The 17,297-nt window shown below is 50.0% G+C and overlaps 1 protein-coding gene and 1 long non-coding RNA gene across 3 annotated transcripts in view; one reads left to right on the top strand and one right to left on the bottom strand.

Moving 5' to 3' along the window:
- Window positions 1-5,495: 5,495 nt before the first annotated feature.
- Window positions 5,496-10,357, bottom strand: Aldh1b1 (aldehyde dehydrogenase 1 family member B1). 2 transcript variants are annotated; one of them, XM_055605294.1, is made up of 2 exons: window positions 10,260-10,357; window positions 5,496-7,672 (listed from the first exon to the last, which is right to left on the bottom strand). In XM_055605294.1, the coding sequence occupies exon 2, from the start codon at window positions 7,661-7,663 to the stop codon at window positions 6,104-6,106; it is 1,560 nt and encodes a 519-aa protein (XP_055461269.1). In that variant the 5' UTR covers window positions 7,664-7,672; window positions 10,260-10,357; the 3' UTR covers window positions 5,496-6,103. The 2 variants fall into 2 exon arrangements, with proteins under 2 accessions (XP_055461269.1, XP_055461270.1); XM_055605295.1 differs by lacking the exon at window positions 10,260-10,357 and adding an exon at window positions 9,988-10,246.
- A 5,686-nt stretch (window positions 10,358-16,043) lies between these two features.
- The window catches only part of LOC129675348 (uncharacterized), a 9,460-nt gene continuing 8,206 nt past the window's right edge, over window positions 16,044-17,297 (top strand). Inside the window, exons 1-2 of the long non-coding RNA XR_008719904.1 lie at window positions 16,044-16,599; window positions 16,872-17,224. This is a non-coding gene — a long non-coding RNA (uncharacterized LOC129675348). The remainder of the gene's footprint in view (window positions 16,600-16,871; window positions 17,225-17,297) is intronic.

Raw genomic sequence — 17,297 nt, 5'->3', positions numbered from 1 at the left:
GCCTTGCTGACAAGAGCCAACACAAAGTGCAGATCCCTTGGTCACCTCAGATCTGCACTGGATGCAGGCAACCCTAGTGGAATTGGGGCTGGGTTATATGCCACACTTATGAGTGATAGAGGTACCAGTGTCAAAAAAGATGGCTCCACATGATCGTTCAGCCTAGTGGCTTTTCACTCTGGGAGCTTCAGTGAATCCTTCTGAGACCTAGAACACAGGCTAGGAGTGCCAACATCTGGGAGCACGGTTACCTACCTACCTACACACCCAACCCTGTCCCTGCAGATTGCATGATGTCGTAACCCTGCACTCTGAGAAGAAATGTCTCTAAGGGTGGGCTCCTTGCTCTCGCCACCCATCTGTCTTTGTCATCCTGTGTGCATCTTGCCTTTCGTGTGTGTGTGTGTGTGTGTGTGTGTGTGTGTGTGTGTGTGTGCTTATATCAGCTGCTTTTTCCTAACCCTCCTCATCTCTCCCACCTGGGCTGTGCTAACCTCCTTGCCTGGTCCCTGCTTTGTTGTTGCTGCTGCTGTTGTTTTGTTGCTGTTGCTTAGCGATAGGCTCTCACTGTGCAGCTTAGTCTGGCCTGGAAATTCATATGTAGACCACGCTGGCCTCAGCTGGCAGAGGTCTGCCTGCTGCTGCCTCCGGGGTGCTGGGATTAAAGGTGTGTGAGCTATCATGCCTAGCCCCCTACTTGCAGATTTTTTTAAACATGTGTATGGGCATTTTGCTTGTCCTGCATGTAGTATTCACAGAGGCCAGAGGAGGACATCAGATCCTGTGAAGTTGGAGTTACAGATGGTAGTGAGCCACCGTGTGGGAGCTAGGAACTGAACTCAGGTTTCCTATAAGAACAAATGGTCTTAACCAACCATCTCTCCTGCCCCCCCCCACTACTTGTAGTTTTTAACCAGCCCTAACCATCCACTATTCCCAGCCTGATCCTGCTGAGTCTTCTGAACTGGTAGGTCCTCCTTTTCATGCATTTTACCGAGCTATTCACCCACTACTCTGCTCTCTCATTTCCCATGGACAGACTAAGGAATGGGTCAAGTCACTCAGTTGGAGAACGGAGTGTGTGCCGGGTTCCTGACAGCTACGGTGTGAGAGCTTTCTGAAGGCTGAGCCCCCAGCTGCCCAAAAGAAGTTTAGAGAGAAAACGATAACAGCCACATGACTTTAATGACAACATATTTAATTTTTTAATTATTGCTATTGATGTCTATGCCTAATCTATAAACTACTTATCACAAGCGTGTATCAGGGGGAAAATGGCAGACGAGAACTAGAAGACTGAAGTGCCTGCTACACGGGTGTGTGGGCCTGCGTTTGATCACAGAACTCATGTGAAGAGCTGGGCGTGGTGGTACAAGCCTGTACTATCAGAACTGGGGAAGCAGACGTAGGTAGATCTCTGGGGCTCTCTGTCTAGACAGCTTAGCCTAATCAGAAAGCTGCCAGCCAATGAGAGACCCTGTCTCAAAAACTGAGGGCACCTCTGAAGATCCTCTGCCTTCCACAGGTACATGTGTTTGCACCTGCTTCCTTGCATGCCCACATATTCATCTGCACAAACTTGTGCACACACACACACACACACACACACACACACACACACACACACGAGACATGGTCTGAAAGGTGTCCTTGTGGAGTCTTGGGATGTATTCTCCACAGGTAAGGGGATACCACAGTGAGTCTAAAGCTTGTGTTCAGCCCCAGACGTGTCCCTTGTTATCCTGAGCCCCCAAAGGCTGGGTCTTAGTAAGGTCTATATCTTCTCCTGTAGGTTTTGCAATGAAATGAATTCCTATCTTTAGAAAATGTTGCCCTTCTGTCCCCCAAGATTCAGGATGTAGGCCAGACAGTCGAAGCCATCCATCGGGGAACAGTCTTCTCTAATGACTTTCCTCATTCTCAGCCTTCACTGGGGCCTCATGAACGTTAAATCAGAGAGTGCTTATTATGTGATATATTAATTAATTAAGGAAAACCACATTGCTCTGGTGTCTTCGGCTTAATGAATTCAGGACATGGATCCCAGCGCCATGCTTGCCACAGTGGCTCAGTGAGGCTGAATTCTCTCCTGTGGAGTGTGCATGCCATTGTAGGTCAGGCAGGGCTGTCTCTGAGCTCTGTCTTCGTGGGTCCCACCCTGCAACCCCCAGCCCAGCAGAACAAGTTCTCACAATGCCCATCTCTGTGGCTGCCTGTGTAGTGTCTGCCAGGATGCAGCTGGCCGGATGCAGACGCTGCACCATTTGACAAGGAGAGACCCGTGAATATGAACCCTGGAGTGCTGGAACCCGTGCCCTGTGGGTATGGAGGGATGGCTGCAGTGTGTATGTTTTGCGTACACTCTCCCTCCTCCGTCAGTTAGGATGCACACAGTTTTTGCCCAGTTCCCTGCTGTAGCCCCGGCATCTAGCACACTGCCAGCACACAGTGAAACACATTATAAAAGGTATTGAATAAAGGGGCAAGCTGGCCACCTCCCCCTTGACCCTAAGCCTGCTCCTCCAGCAAGGTTCCCTGTTTGTTTGTTTGCTGCTTGTTTTTCCTGAGACAGGTTTCCACATAATCTAGGATGCCCTCAAACTTGATACAGTGCCAAAAATGACTGTAAACTTACGGTCCTCCTGCCTCCACCTCTTGAGTGCTTGGATTGCAGGTGTGTCATCGTGTCTGATTATATGTGGTTCTGCGGACCAAACCCAGTGCTTTATGCATGCTAAGTGAGGACTCTATTTGCTGAGCTATACCCCGAGTTCCAAGGCTCCCTTTTACAGTGGCTGGCCTCCTATACGCACCCAGTTACCCCAGCCAAAAGGTTGACTCTACTGCCTTATTTTGCTTCCTGGCTGGTCAGGATCTCTCACTCCGCCACACCCTGATCAAGCTAATGGACAGAGTAACAGTGCCCTACAGCCTCTTCCCCACTTCCATTTTCCACACGGAAACAGAGTGGCCTTTAGAAACTGAATAGGAGCCTGTCTCTGTCAGGGCTTCCAACTGTGGAGCATGGCTTCCTAAGGGTGGGGGACAGAGGGCTCCAACCCCTGAGTATCTACCTCTGCAGCCTCCCTGTTCCTGTGGGAACAGCTTACATGCCTGTCTCTTCACCTCTGCTTCTCATAAGCTCTGTCCTTCCCTCTCCCAGCAAGCCCTATGTCTTACCAGTGGTCTTGTCACCTCCTCATCTGCCAGAATCTGTGTCCAATTCCAAGGGCCTTGCCCTCAGGGTGAGCAAAGAGCAGGCAGAGGAAAGAAGGGGGGGTGTCCCAGGTTGTGTTAGCCCTGCTTAGCTGCTTAACAGATGTTGGCAGCGTCTCGTGGGTGAGATGCTAAGGGTAGATGGGAGCTCTGGGTGAGCGGGAGCCTTGCAGATACTTACAAATGCATTCCTTTCCTCTCTCGGCCTCTTGCCACCTTGGCTTTTGCACTCAGACTGGCCACTGCATGTGTTACCCTGTTCTGTAATTGTCTTGCTTACAATGTGAGCTCCCGCAGGGCAGTCTTTCTGACTTGCTTTCTCCCAGTGCTTCACTTACAACCATGACTTTTTTTTTTTCTCTTTCAGATCAATGAATGATCTGAGCAAATGAGTAAAAGTGGGGACCACCAGAGGTCAGTCTTGTACCCATAATGGTGCCAATCCTAGTGAAAGTTCCTCAGTGGCTCAGACTTGGGCTTAGAGGTTTGATAGCTGGGTTTCTAAGTATACTCCCTTGTCTGGCCCCATGGGCATGCTCATGGAAAACTGACCCAAATAAGCTGTCTATTAAACCTTGATGGTTAAGAGCTCTTTCTGTTCTTCCAAAGGACCAGGACCCCTGTCAGGCAGCTCACAGCCACCTGTAACTCCAAATCCAGGGCATTTGATGCCATCTTCTGCCTTCTCTAGGGACCCATACACACATGGCATGCCAACACAGGCACACACACATAAATATATATTTAAATTAAAGGTAAAACTCTCAATTTCAACTTGCTTACTGAAGAAAATAAATAAATACAAATCAACTGCCTTGCTTTACAGGACTGTTTTAAGGCCAAAGTAGTATGTGTCCACACCTGGAACACTGCTTGACCCAGTGTGAGCGTGGTGTGAATCTGTAGAAAGGATGAAGGATGCATGGGTGGCCTCCAGACTACAGCACGTACCACAGCTCAGCCTTGGCCTTCCAGACATGCTGCACTGAAGGCTGGGGCCTGGGGAAAGCCGCCTTCCTTGTTGGAGGAGACAGAGTCTACTCTGGCAGGAAAGGCATTGGGGTGTGAAGTGGCTAGTCACGCTGCGTCCACAGGCAGGAAGAAGAATGAATAATAATGCTCATCAGGCTTTCTCCTTTTTCCCTTTTTAACCCTCAGTCTGGATGTTAAGGCCACGGGATGGTATCAGCTGCACTTAGGGTAAGTTGTCCCAGTTTAGCTAAAATTCTCTGGAAAGCTGAGACAAGCCAGTCTCAGTTGACAGTGAAAATCAGCCATCATTATAAGAACCCTTCACTACTGTCCAATGGGAGAAAGGGTCGCAATAGCCTCTTAGAAGCACATGGAGGGTACTGAGTCAGGGTCATGTAAGCCTTAGAAAAGTCTCGCAGGAAGGGGTACTAAAAAGGGTGGAAACACAAACAAACCTACAACCCTTGAGAAGCAGTTTCAGACAAAACCCAAGTCGTGGCCATCGTTACAATAGCGAAGGAAGGCTAGAGATACAGTTCATCCGGCAGAGAGATCGCTTAGCACGCACAAAGCATGCGCAATTTGATCCACAGCGGCTCATGAAACTGGGTGTGGTGGTGCACACCTGTAATCTCAGCATTCAAGAGGTCGAAGCAGGAGTATCAGAAGTTCAGGGACATCCTTGACTACATAGAAAGTTCTGGAAAACAAAATCATTTTGATGGCAGGTTGTTGGAAAGATGACCAGGGCATAGTACTCACAAGATGTGACATTCACTGGGTATGGCATTCACAGGGAATAGCATTCACAGTAAACAGTCTTTAAACTTGGAATGATCTGTAAGCACCAAGTTCTACAACAGAAGACAGCTGGGCTTCACCTTCTGACCTTGACCTGCAGGCTTGCATTTGCCTTGACTACCACCAAGCAAGGTGTGTGTGTGTGTGTGTGTGTGTGTGTGTGTGTGTGTGTGTGTGTGTTTTGTAGGCACATGTTCGCACATGAGCATGCATACAAGAGTTATGATAAACAGTGAACTCTGAGGACTGAAACTAGCAAAGCCCTTCTGGTGAGGTGCCTCAAAAGAGGTTGGGAGGATGAAAGTGAAAATTCCTAAATGATATGTACTTGCTCTGGGCAGGAACCATAGCATTTTCCTGTGGGTTTCCCATGTGCTTGGTCATCAGGCGAGAGAAAGCAAAGAGAAGCCTAGAGACATAAGATGGGAAGGAATGGGTTCCGACCTGGGTCTTCTCTGGTCCAGAGACAACAAAATATTCAGCATAAGGAAAAGAATCGATACAGGTTTGCAAGTAGAAATTGAGCTTATTTGAATTTTAAAATAAAATTAATACTCTAATGAAGAGCACAATTTGGCAGTAAATCAGTACAAAGTTGTGCAACCATGTTCGTTGTCCAATTCCACAACATTTTCAAAACCTCACCAAGAGGAACCCCATATCCAGAAGTCACTCCCTTCCTCCCCTCCCGAGTCCCTGCTAACCACTGATCTACTTTCTACTACAGATGCAGGTTTGGGCATCTCAATGTGTAGGTGGCTTCTTTCGCTTAGCATTCTGGCTTTGAGGCTCATTCATGCTGCTCCTGGATCAGTCCATCATTCCTTCTTATGGCCGTGGTCAATGGCTTTTGATATGCCTTCTGGAGGCTCCTAAGGTTCCCTGGCAGTAACTCAAAGGTCATCTGTGAGGTGGGAGCTAGGGACAAGGTGGGCCGTGCTCTGAGCACAGCCACCATCTCTGCTTTCGATAGAATAGCCCTGATTTAACTACTTATTTGCTGACACCTCTGGTAACACTTCATTAGGAACTCAGGCTAAAATCAAAGTTTGCCATCCGTTAGCTGGGGGCTGCGGGACTGCAGGGCCGGGCTGGGTCTCCCGGGTCGTCATCCTCAGGAGTTCTTCTCAGGAACCTTGATGGTGACTGTCTTCACCTCGGTGTAGGCTCTAAGCCCATCCTCCCCCAGCTCCCTCCCGTTACCGGATTCCTTAAAGCCTCCGAAGGGCGTGTGGCACGTGACGATGTTGTAGGTGTTCACCCACACCGTCCCAGCTTGCAGAGCCTGGGTAAAGTAGATGGCTTTGTCCAGGTCTCGGGTGAACACGGCTGCAGCCAGGCCGTACCTGGTGTTGTTGGCTCTCTGGATCACTTCTTCAATCTTCTTGAACTTGAACAGAGGCTGCACGGGCCCGAAGATCTCCTCTTTGGCAATCCTCATGTCATCCTGAACGTCCCCAAAGACTGTGGGCTTGATGAAGAAGCCGCGATCCCCAAAACGCTCCCCACCGCAGAGAAGTTTTGCCCCTTCCTTCTTTCCAAGCCCGATGTAGCCCAGGATTCGTTCAAACTGCTCCTTGTCCACCTGAGGCCCCTGCTGGGTGTCTAACTCAAAGGGGTTCCCCACTTTCCTCTGCTTGGCCTTCTCCACGGTTCTCTCTAGAAACTCCTGGTAGATGGACTCTTCCACGAAAGTCCGGGAGCCTGCACAGCAGCACTGGCCCATGTTAAAGAACAGGGCTTCGTGACACTGGTCTACAGCGTGACCCATGTCAGCGTCGGCCAGCACGATGCTGGGGCTCTTCCCACCCAGCTCCAGCGTGACTCTCTTGAGGTTGGAGTCCCCAGCAGCCTTCTGAATCAGGTGGCCCACCTCCGTGGAGCCTGTGAAGGCGACCTTATCCACATCCATGTGCTGGGCAATGGCGGCTCCCGCCGTGGGGCCGTAGCCAGTGATGATGTTCACCACGCCCGGGGGAAACCCTGCCTCTTTGATGAGGGAGGCCAAGTACAGGGCAGAAAGTGGGGTTTGCTCTGCCACCTTCATGACCACGGTGTTGCCTGTGGCGAGTGCGGGCGCCAACTTCCAGCCCTGCATGGCCAGCGGAAAGTTCCATGGGATTATCTGGCCACAGACGCCCACCGGCTCATGCCGGGTGAAGCAGAAGTGCTCGCCATCCATAGGAATGGTCTTACCGTGCCACTTGTCAGCCCAGCCAGCAAAGTAACGGTACACCTTGATGACCTCATCCAGGTCCAAGACATAAGACTCCTGGAAAGGTTTCCCGTTATCTAAGGTCTCTAGTGAGGCCAGGTACACGCGGTCCCGTTCCACAAGGTCAGCCAGGCGGTTCAGCAGCCGCCCCCGCTCTGAAGCATCCATCCTGCGCCACGGGGACCCCAAGCGGAAGGCCTCCCTGGCTGCCTTCACAGCCAGATCCACATCCGCCCGGTCTCCTTCGGCCACATGCCCAATGACCTCGCCTGTGGTGGGGTTCACTGTGGGGAAGGTCTTTTTGCTGACCGCATCGCGCCACTCATTGTTGATGAACAGCTGGTTGTAGCGAATCTCTGGGTTTGGGATCGGGTTTGGGAGAGCAGCCGCTGTAGAGTACGTGGTAGGCCTGCCCTGGAGGCAAAGCAGCCCGGGCACCAAGAATCGGATGTTCAGCATGCTGTGGACCTTCGAGCAGATGGGAAAAACCAAGGTGAGCGGGTGAGAGTCGCGGAGCTACCCAGAGGCCCACTGAAACTAAGGAGTGTGGCCTCCTAAAACACAGGCTGCAGGGTACAAAGGCCTGACGAACTCCCTAGTTCTTCATCATGTCCCCCTCAAGTCTGGTCCACTCTCTCACCTCTTCTGGGCCTCTGTCAAATATCACCGGCTCTGCATACCTCCTGTTGCGGTGCCAGAAAGGGACCCATGGCTCATCACAAACACTAAAGCCCACATTTCCAGCTGAAAAGTTAAGGTGCTAATGAAATAGGCCAGGCATGAAATTGTACATGGATAGATAGAACACGGGGGGTGGGGGGGAGGCCCACTATGAAAACGAGGCAGAAAGCCCAGTCTGTGTGCCAAAAGGCCTGATCCTCTGTGAGCCTTTAACGTTTAAGCAGCTAACCCTCTTCTCTCCAGTCCCCTCCCCTCCCCTTTGTGCAGATTTTAGCTTTGATACAAATTATTGGAACCGTATCTTCTAAGGCTGTCCCTTAATAACCTGCCTCTGAGTCTGCTACAAATATGTGTTTCTGCTCAGTTCCCTGTTTGGGAACACAAGAATCAGGAACTGCGGCTGGGAAAACAGCCCAGGTGATAAGAGTGTTTGCCTAGCATGCTCAGAGCCCTGGGTTCAATCACCCTATGACATAAACCACCTATGGGGCTCATCCCTGTAACCCCTTAGGAGTTACAGCACTTAGGAGGCGGAGACAGGAGGATCAGGGGCTCAAGGCCATCATTGGCTACATAGCGAGTCTGAAGAACAAACTGATACATGACAGATACTGTCTCAACAACAACAACAACAAACAAACCAACCTTGGGCCGTCTCTGGAGCTGCCCTCTAAACCCCCAAATTACTGTTTCCGAGTCTCGTTCACCACACACTGCTTTACATGCGCTTGTGTCTTTATCTCTAAGTATGTTAGGGCAAGGCGCTCCCCAGGGCAGGGGTTTTTATTCCACCCTTTGCCCGTGCAGCAGACCCAGAGGGCAGGGACTCTGGGGAACCAGAGAAAGACGAAACCCTGGAGCCTCAGAAGACGCTCACACTTCCAATAACTTGTGTCGCAGCTAGACTCTGCACGTGCACACCTCCTGGCGTTTGTTTTACCTTTTCTACAAAATTTTAGTGTGGCTGCAGGCAAGGCCGACGACTTGAAAACTAAGAACTTTTTTCCTTCCCCAGTCCTAGCCACTAACGTAAACGAGCACCTCACTGTAACTCACGGCCATAACCAAACACGAACTCGCTGGCCCAAGGCCGGCCTGGTTCATAGTGAAACGCTATCTCAATAAAACAGACAACACAAACATGCCCCGTTACTAATTCTGCTCTCCCATCAGATTCAGGGCTACGGTTATGTTTGGTCTGGGTGCCTGGACTTATGCCTGATATACTGAGTGACAGGCTAAGGGAACACAGAGATTTCCACAAAGGCCACCGAGGAGCTGGTCTGAGACCTGAGCAAGAACCCTAGAGACCTGGAACCTCAGTTCCCTCAGTCCCCAGGGGTGATGTTGAATGGGGTCCTTGCATGTATAAAACCAGACACACCCCACCACAGAAGGAGTCAGAGCTCTCAAGGCCTCAGCCTGGCACAGTGGCAAGAGCCTTAGCTTTCTAGGGTACAAGTCAAGCAGCAGCTGAGATAGGTCTGTTTATTGTCAACTACACCTCTGAGAACAGACAGTTTTAAAACTAAAACAACCGTGATAAAATGCAAACGTATCTAAAATTCCGTAAATGACTGTTAAACAGTGTTTCTAGTTCCCAACCTATCACACAGGGTAGAATCGTTGTGTCTATTCTGTGCCACACTAGTCTTGCCGCACCTAGTAGTAAAAATGTAATTACATCAGCTGGACCCCTGACCCCCAGCACTTCTCACCCTCTCCCCAGGTGCAGGGAGAGAAACAAAGAACTCACTCAAGAAGGCAAGGCTCTAGCCAGGGCCTTAGTCACACAGAAATCAGTGCTGACCAGAAAAAAAAGGCTCTCCTTTGGGATCCTGAGCCAGCAGGTCTGCCAGAGACATCTGTTTTGCTCAGGGATCTGCGACTTGTAACTAAGAGCCAGGACGTGTGTGTGTGTGTGTGTGTGTGTGTGTGTGTGTGTGTGTGTGTGTGTTTGTGTGTATGTATGTGTGTGTTTGTGTGTATGATGGATGTGTATGTGCAGGTACGTGTGTGTATGGTGTGTGTGTGTGTGTATGTGTGTGTGCTCAGCGCACTGTGAGTGAAAGGCCTGCAGTCGGGGACCCGGGAACACCCACCTGAGCGAAGGGAGCTGGGATCCTAGTTCCTCCACTGTGGCCAGTAGCTCTCAAGCCACGGGTGGGCAGGGTGGGCGAGGGTGAAGGAACAGGACCAAGATGGGAAGGTTTGGGAGGTCTGTGTTCTAGCCTATGCAGTGTCTCCCAGATAGGAAGGGGAGTGGAGAGGAAGAGGCGTGGAAAGGGCCCTGCAGTGCACCCAGGGAAGACATGCCATTCGGGAGCCGAAGAAGTGGCATGCCCAAGCGCGGAGGGAGGGCGGCGGTAGCTACCTGCTGCGGGCCGGGGCTCAGGCTCGGAGTCGCCCTGGGGCTCAAATTCCCGCACCTTACGGTTTCGCGTTCTCGGGTCAGTTCTGCCGCGATGTAGACCCGCCTCCGCTTATCCGCTGGGCAGCCAATCCGCTGCCAGCTAAGCTCCGCCTGCTCCGGGCACCGCCCACGGGTACAGGCCAGGCGCGGTGATTTCTCCTATCCTGCCATCCCAGCTCCCACACCCCGCACTCTCCAGAGGTTTCTGATTGGTCTCCTCTGGAGTAGGCGGCTCAAGTCGGAGAGCCTAGGAATACCCATTTGGCAATCGAAGGAGGGACCCAGAGAGGGGCAGGGTTTTCCCCGCGTCACAGACAAACTCCAGCCTGCAGACCCTCCTCAAATGTCAATCATTGACAGGCCTTACTGAAAGATCAGCCTTGTTGAGCCTGTATGAGTGGGACAGTTCTGAAAATTCGAGCTCCGAAAATCACGAGCAGAACAGATGCCCTCCAAACCAAAACGGGCTACCTTGTTTATAAGGTCTACCCTGACCATAGGTCTCTGCTTTTAAACTGAGGATTAGCAGTTGGGCCAACACGCTGAGGGGTTGGCAGGATTTGGAGACTTTTTTTAAAGGTTTATTTATTTTATTATGTATACAATGGTCTGCCTGCATGTACATCTGAACATGAGAGTCCATTACAGATGGTTGTGAGCCACCATGTGGTTGCTGGGAATTGAACTCAGGACCTCTGGAAGAGCAAGCAGTGCTCTTAACCTCTGAGCCATCTCTCCAGCCCCGATTTGGAGATTTTTAAAAATAACAGACATTGGGGGGCGGAGAGGAAAACAAAATGCGGTTAGGACAGCCTAAGTGGCCCCCATGGGGAAAGGTTGGAGGCCATATCCTGTGAAGAACCTTGGATGGGTTAGGTAGTTAGTTACAGATTATCGGCGTTGACACCACCCTCCTAATCAATGACTTATAGGATCAAATATGAAACTGCAGGACTTTATTGCTGGTCAAAGGTGCACGATCTTGTCATAACTCTGATCCTGGGTGGAGACTTTGTACTGCCTTGGATGGGGGTCATTAATAGATAACTAAACAACTGTTTTACGAGATTATTGCCTAGCTTCAAGCTTTCTGGTAAAGAACAAAGACATATCATTCTCTCTTCCTTTAATAGTGAACCCAAAATGGACGTGTCAATCACCTGGACAGAAAACATTCCTCAGAAACAGTTGCCTGCTCTAGATAGAAACTTGAGAAATAATATAAAGCCCACCGAGAGGGAGGTCAGCACAGTGGTCTCTGACTGCTCTCGATCTTGGGGACTTTCTGGTTTCCCATGGTCCCTTTGGCCATTGCACAATCCCCTTCTGCTTGGATGAGCTCTGTCTATCTACTCTACACTCCATGTGTCTCTTCTAGATCTTTCCACAAAAGTCACAAGAACCTGGGAGTCCAGGGGAGGCTGCTGCGAGACACTGGTGATTGGAAAACCTAGAGTAGTCACCCTTTAGAACTCAAGAAACAAAGGTGCCCACAAGTCTGAAAATCAGACCAGGCAGGGCCTATGGAGTGCTAGAGGGCAAAGCCAGACCAGTGATGGGGAGTTACTGGGCACCAGAAGAAAAAACATCCTGGCAAAGCAGGGTAGGGGCTGAGCTTGTAGTTTACCTTGTACCTGTGAGGTTTGAGTACAATCCCCAGTGTGAGGAGACCCAGCCCAGAAATGCCCCCAACACTGAAGAATTTGCCTCTGAAGGAATCTCCACTCGTTAGAGCCAGACCCTTAACTATGCAGCAAAGTAGACTTTCAAAGGAGATAAGGTTTCACACGTGCTATTTATATATGTGGAGGCATTCGGAGAGAGAAAGACACACAGGAGGACAAAACACACCCAAGGATGCATACGGGCTTCTCCAGGAAGGGTCTTGCTTAGTTAGCTGTCTTTATAATGGCCATAGATAGATGGGTGGGTGGATAGACAGACAGACAGATAGATAGACTATAGGTAATAGATGGTAGACAGACAGATGATAGGTAGATTATATATGATAGATGTGACTATGTTTTCTAAGTTACATAGTTCTAAGGATGTAATTTACAATAAGGCAACGACTAAAAAACATTTTAAAATTAAGTTTTTAATTTTTTTTTTTAAGTTTAAAATATGAGCTGGTCTACATACTGACCTTGACTTGAAGAATTTTCCTCTGTAAACAAAACCGGAAGGTGGTTTTATAAGAGGTGTTGCTCAGACTTACAGATATGAAGGGAGTGCTGGCAGTTACACTCAAGGCCTGGACACTCAGGCCCTGCAGAGTTCTTGGTTGTTTTGAAAATCCTGTTTGGGATGTCTCCAGGAAAGCGAGCACCACCTCCTTAGGCAGTCTGGGTTTCATCAGTTGTGCTGAAGTTTCCTGACTCCTCGGCCAGCAGGGTGCTCAAACTAGATCCCAGGGAAAGAGGCTTCCGCCTCTCCTCATCATGCCCCCTTAACTTCGCCTCTGTCTCTCCTTCCTCACACACGACTAAACACACAATTAAACAGAACAGATCTGGCTAAGGATGGGAAGGGCCTCCTTGAAAGGTGATGCTATCCACACCGGAGGAGAAGAAGTCGTAGACACCCTATGGATAGACATCTATTCACCAGAATCCTATAGAAAAGAACATCAAACAAGGACCAACTAGGCAAGTGGCCCCCACACTCAGCTGTGGGTCAGAACTGCATGAGGAAATGGAGCAAATTATCATCCCCAATGCTCACCTTCAAAGATTCAAGGTCACTAGGTGTGGGCAAGAGCCAAGGAGATTTTTTTTTTTTAAGTTCCCTGTATATGTCTGATGTTCAAATGTGTAACCATACTTAAGGAGTATGGGTTCTTTGTGGCTTCTGTGAGTGCATCATAGTGTTTCCAGAAAAAGACTTCTCCTGCAAATGTTTTGTGTTTAAATTCCATCCAGTGCACTCACCCAGTCTGAAAGCCAGATCTATTAGCATCTGACTACGCAGGAGAAATCTTAACTTCACTTCCAGGTGTGTCTCCTCTTGGTTCATAATGCTACTGAAAACCTGGTGCTGTTCTGTTTTTGCACATTTTACACATTTAGCTATTTTCATTGAGTTCTATTTTTTTATTTTGATATTTAAGCCCTTCACCTTTCTTTCATTCTCATTGTGTATATTTAAATCTAATAAAAATATAAGGAAAAAGAGATTCTTATTTTTGAAATCTGTTTAATGCTTTTGCAATAGAATTAATCACTTTGGTGAATTCTGATGCCCTCCACTTTATGAAGTGTTTGGGGTGGGTGTGCTTGGATCTTCTGTTCATAGACAGCCATTGTTGGATTAGCTGGGCCACAGCCTGTGAATCATTCTAATAAGTCGTATGTATTATTATATGTCTATCCTATAATATATATATTCATTCTATAAGTTCTGTTACTCTAGAGAACCTTGACTAATGCAGTGACCTTCCATCTATCAGTTGGAATCCACTCAGATGTGAAGCATTTCCCAATGGTTCTCTGCTGGGCTGTGAGTTTCTATGTCCTGGACAGCTTTTGGAAGCATGAGGCTCTGGTTTCCTGGTTGTACTGCCAAGCTCCTCCACGGATTCCACAGTGTAGCTGGGTTTGTTGACTACTGACATAAGACAAAGCCACCAAAAAAAGATAGGCATTTTTCTGTCATTTGGAAGACATTCAAAGGTGGATCATCCGGAAACCCCACCCCAACTCTGAGAACAGAGTCTGAGGAAGGAGGAGTCCAGGGCAACCCAGTCCCATGTGCAAGCTAGAAAAACTACTCCAGTTGCTGTTTGCGCCTCTTGCTTGCTCCCTGGGCGAATGTGGGATTCCATCATGGCGCCAAGGCAGCAGGTGTTGAGAATTAGTGATTCTGGCGTCTGATGAGCACAGAGGGGCTTGTGTGCTGCTTTCAATTGTGAGAATATGTAAACTTCATAAGATAATATGAAAATATATATATATATATTCATAAAAAATAAAAGGTTATATCTCCCAAAAGAGTAGAATGTGTCCTCTCTGCTCAGAAGTTTAAAAATAGATCTGTTACCTTCGTGACACTTACTGTTGTACCTGGCGGCAGGGGTCCAGTCTTTGTTTAAATCCAAAATTAACCGTGGTATAACAGTGACTGAACAGACAGGAGGCTGAGTGTCAGAGCATGTGCCCTGGTCCCCACAGCCTCTCTATCACTGTGAAAAGGGACAAAAGGGCCACCAGAGACCCTGGGCCCAGCAAAGGGAAGTTGTTAACAAATGTTCGTTGCAGGCTGAGCCCTGAGGTCAGACACCTTGAACCCTGCACATCTGCTGTTTGTGAAACGCAGTCGGTTGACTTTCCCATCCTGTTATCAGAGGCTGTTAGGGCCCCGGCTGAAGTACAAAGTGTTGGCAAGGGTCCAACATCTGCTGATTGAGCTGGCCCGAAACGCTGCCCTGTCTCTAACCACATTGCCAGGGTTCTTGGATCCAGTGGGGCTGAAGTGGCGGTGACAGAGGGAAAGCAGTGAGTAGCGGCCCAGAATGTCCTTCCCTTCCACCGTTTCCAGCCAGCTCCTTCTGGTTCAAACACTGCTGCCTCTGTCCAGCCCCTGGCAGAGCCAGCAGCTTCCAAATTAGCAAGCACCTGCCATCCCTGGTCCTTCGTTCCCACAGTTCCTGTCACTGCTGGGCCCTGAGCCAGGCCTTGGCAGCGTGGAGATGGAGCCCACCTCAGGTGGCTCACAGATTAGGAGGCAGACAAACGTGAAAACCAGCGGGTTTCTCTCCCACAGTGCGAGAAAGCCCAGTGGTGCGAAGAGAGCATGTCTGAGAGTGGTGTCTGACTGGCTTGTGCGGCTTCCTCTGGCCCCTAGAGCGGTACCTTCAGAGCTTGGTACTGCACGGCAAACTTAGAAGCACCAAGGAAGCTAGGGAAGCAACGGACTTAGTGCTGAGCGTCAGCCCAGTGCCACCTGGTCAAATCCCACTCCCAAGCTCGCTGGCACAGTGGGCCCACAGAAACAATCGCTAAAGGATTCTCATGATGACAGATCCCCTGGTCCTAGAGATTCAGAGATGGGCCCAGGACCAAGAGGGGCATGGGAACTTCTGGCCTGATCCCACCATGGTAGAGATCGGGGAGACGGAGGCCCACTGTATTAGTGACTTTTCCCGTTGCTGTGATAAAATACCCCGACTTCAGGAAGGAACAGTTTCCCCCGCCTCACAGTGCAGCCCGTATGTCAGGGAACACGTGGCGGCCGGAGCTTGAGAAGGATCGTCACCTCCTCACCTGGTAGCTGCAAGTCAGGAAGCGCAGGTGGCAACTGCTCTCTCTTTTTGTCCCCCCAGGGGAAGGTAGGGTGGGTCTTCTCATCTCGGTTAACCTAATCTAGAAAACCTCTCACAGATGGGCCCAGAGATTTGTTTCCAAGGTGATTTCAAGTCCCATCAGCACTTGAGGGTGGGGGTGAGGGCGGGGGCGGCGATCCCGGAGAAGGGCCCGGGCTGCGCGCACCGGGTGTGGTTTATCGATTGTTCCCTGTGGCCCGGTGTGATGTTTAAACAACCTTTTTTAAAAAAAAAAAAAAACAGCCAGCATCCTGGCGAAGCGTCAGCTGCAGGTTGACAGGATGAGTTGCCCTAGGGTTGGACTCACGTACATGCTCCCCGTTGCTCATCTGTTAACAAAGGTTACGGTTCATACGTAACCCCACGACAGAATGCCAGGCGAGACAGGAAAGAGAGACCCACGGAGGGAAGTGAGGTGTGTGGGGAGCCTGGATCCCAAGCTATGCCGCACTGGGCCCGCTATTCCCTCCACAAGGGGGTCAGGGGTGAATGAAATCTTACTCCGAAGGCTGACACCGAGCAAGGCGACAGGAACAGCTTGAACCCATCCCCTGGTGGCTCCCGAGAGACCAAGGGACTCTCAGCTTCCCCTATTTCCTAGCTCTGCCTTGGCCTGGAAGCACGAGGGGAGGAAGGGATGCAGAGAGAGGCCCTGAGTCAGCAGCGAGGTAGGCCTTGGCCAGGTCAGGTGGGAGTCCTTCACGGCCCTGGAGGACAGAGATGCAGGCAAGGCTCTGCACATGCTGAATCTCAGGACGTCTGACCCCGTCCAGTGAGCCAAGGAGCACAGAGCCTGGTCCTCATGTCTGTCTGCCACGCTGGGCCAGGCTTTACTCTTTATTTATTAGTTTGTTTAAAACTTTTTTAGATTCTTTATTTTATGTGTATGAATGTTTTGCCTACATGTTTTGTCCATGTCCTGGTGCCTGATGAAGCCAGAAGACCGCATCAGATGCCCTAAAACTGGAGTCACAGATGGCTGTAAGCCACCTTGTGGGTGCTTGGAATTGAACCTGGGTCCTCCGCCTCTCCTCACCCCCACTCTCCATCCTCCTCGGCCCCCCACCCACCCACCCAACACAGCGGATTCTAAGGAAGCCAAGGGAGGATGGGGCCTGCCCTCGGCCAGGCAGAAAGCCGGGTGGGTAGGAGAGTAAATCCACAGCCAAGCCGTGGCATCTGCAGCCTTGGAGGTGCAATTAATGCCTGCTGGGGACAGATCAACGCCTCTAATAGACATGTTTATTTAACAGGCTTCCCAGTGCCCAGAGGGAGAGAGCAGATCATTCAATCCTGTTTCTCTGTAGACAGAAGATGGAAGAGGAGGGTACCGAGGGCTTGGACGGATCAGGCCCTGCTGCTGATGGAAGACACATCCCAGATTGCACTCAGTCGAAACATCCTGGACGACAGAAGGGGAGAAGGGCACAAGCACACTGAACAGAGCTGTGTATTCAGCCCCACTGCCGTTCTATAGTCATTGTGTTGGGGGTTGGGGGTATTCCCCAGAGAAATCTGCGTGGACCTGGGTTTAAGCCAAGAGAAAGTCTCTATTAGACTTTATTAGGTGTTCCGGATCCCAGTGTAGCACTCAGCCTTTCTCAGGGTGAGCTTGTAAGCACACACACACAAAATAATAATAATAATAATAATAATAATAATAATAATAATAATAATAA

This window comes from Psammomys obesus, unplaced genomic scaffold, assembly GCF_907164565.1.
Source record: "Psammomys obesus unplaced genomic scaffold, mPsaObe1.curated_primary_1811, whole genome shotgun sequence".
Classification (NCBI taxonomy): Eukaryota; Metazoa; Chordata; class Mammalia; order Rodentia; family Muridae; genus Psammomys; species Psammomys obesus.
Note: the sequence above shows the minus strand (reverse complement) of the source record. Positions and strands in the feature narration are given on the sequence as shown.

What these genes read in the sequence shown, in the direction of transcription:
- Aldh1b1 (XM_055605294.1), bottom strand. Translation starts at nt 7,663, where the DNA reads ATGCTGAACATCCGATTCTTGGTGCCCGGGCTGCTTTGCCTCCAGGGC.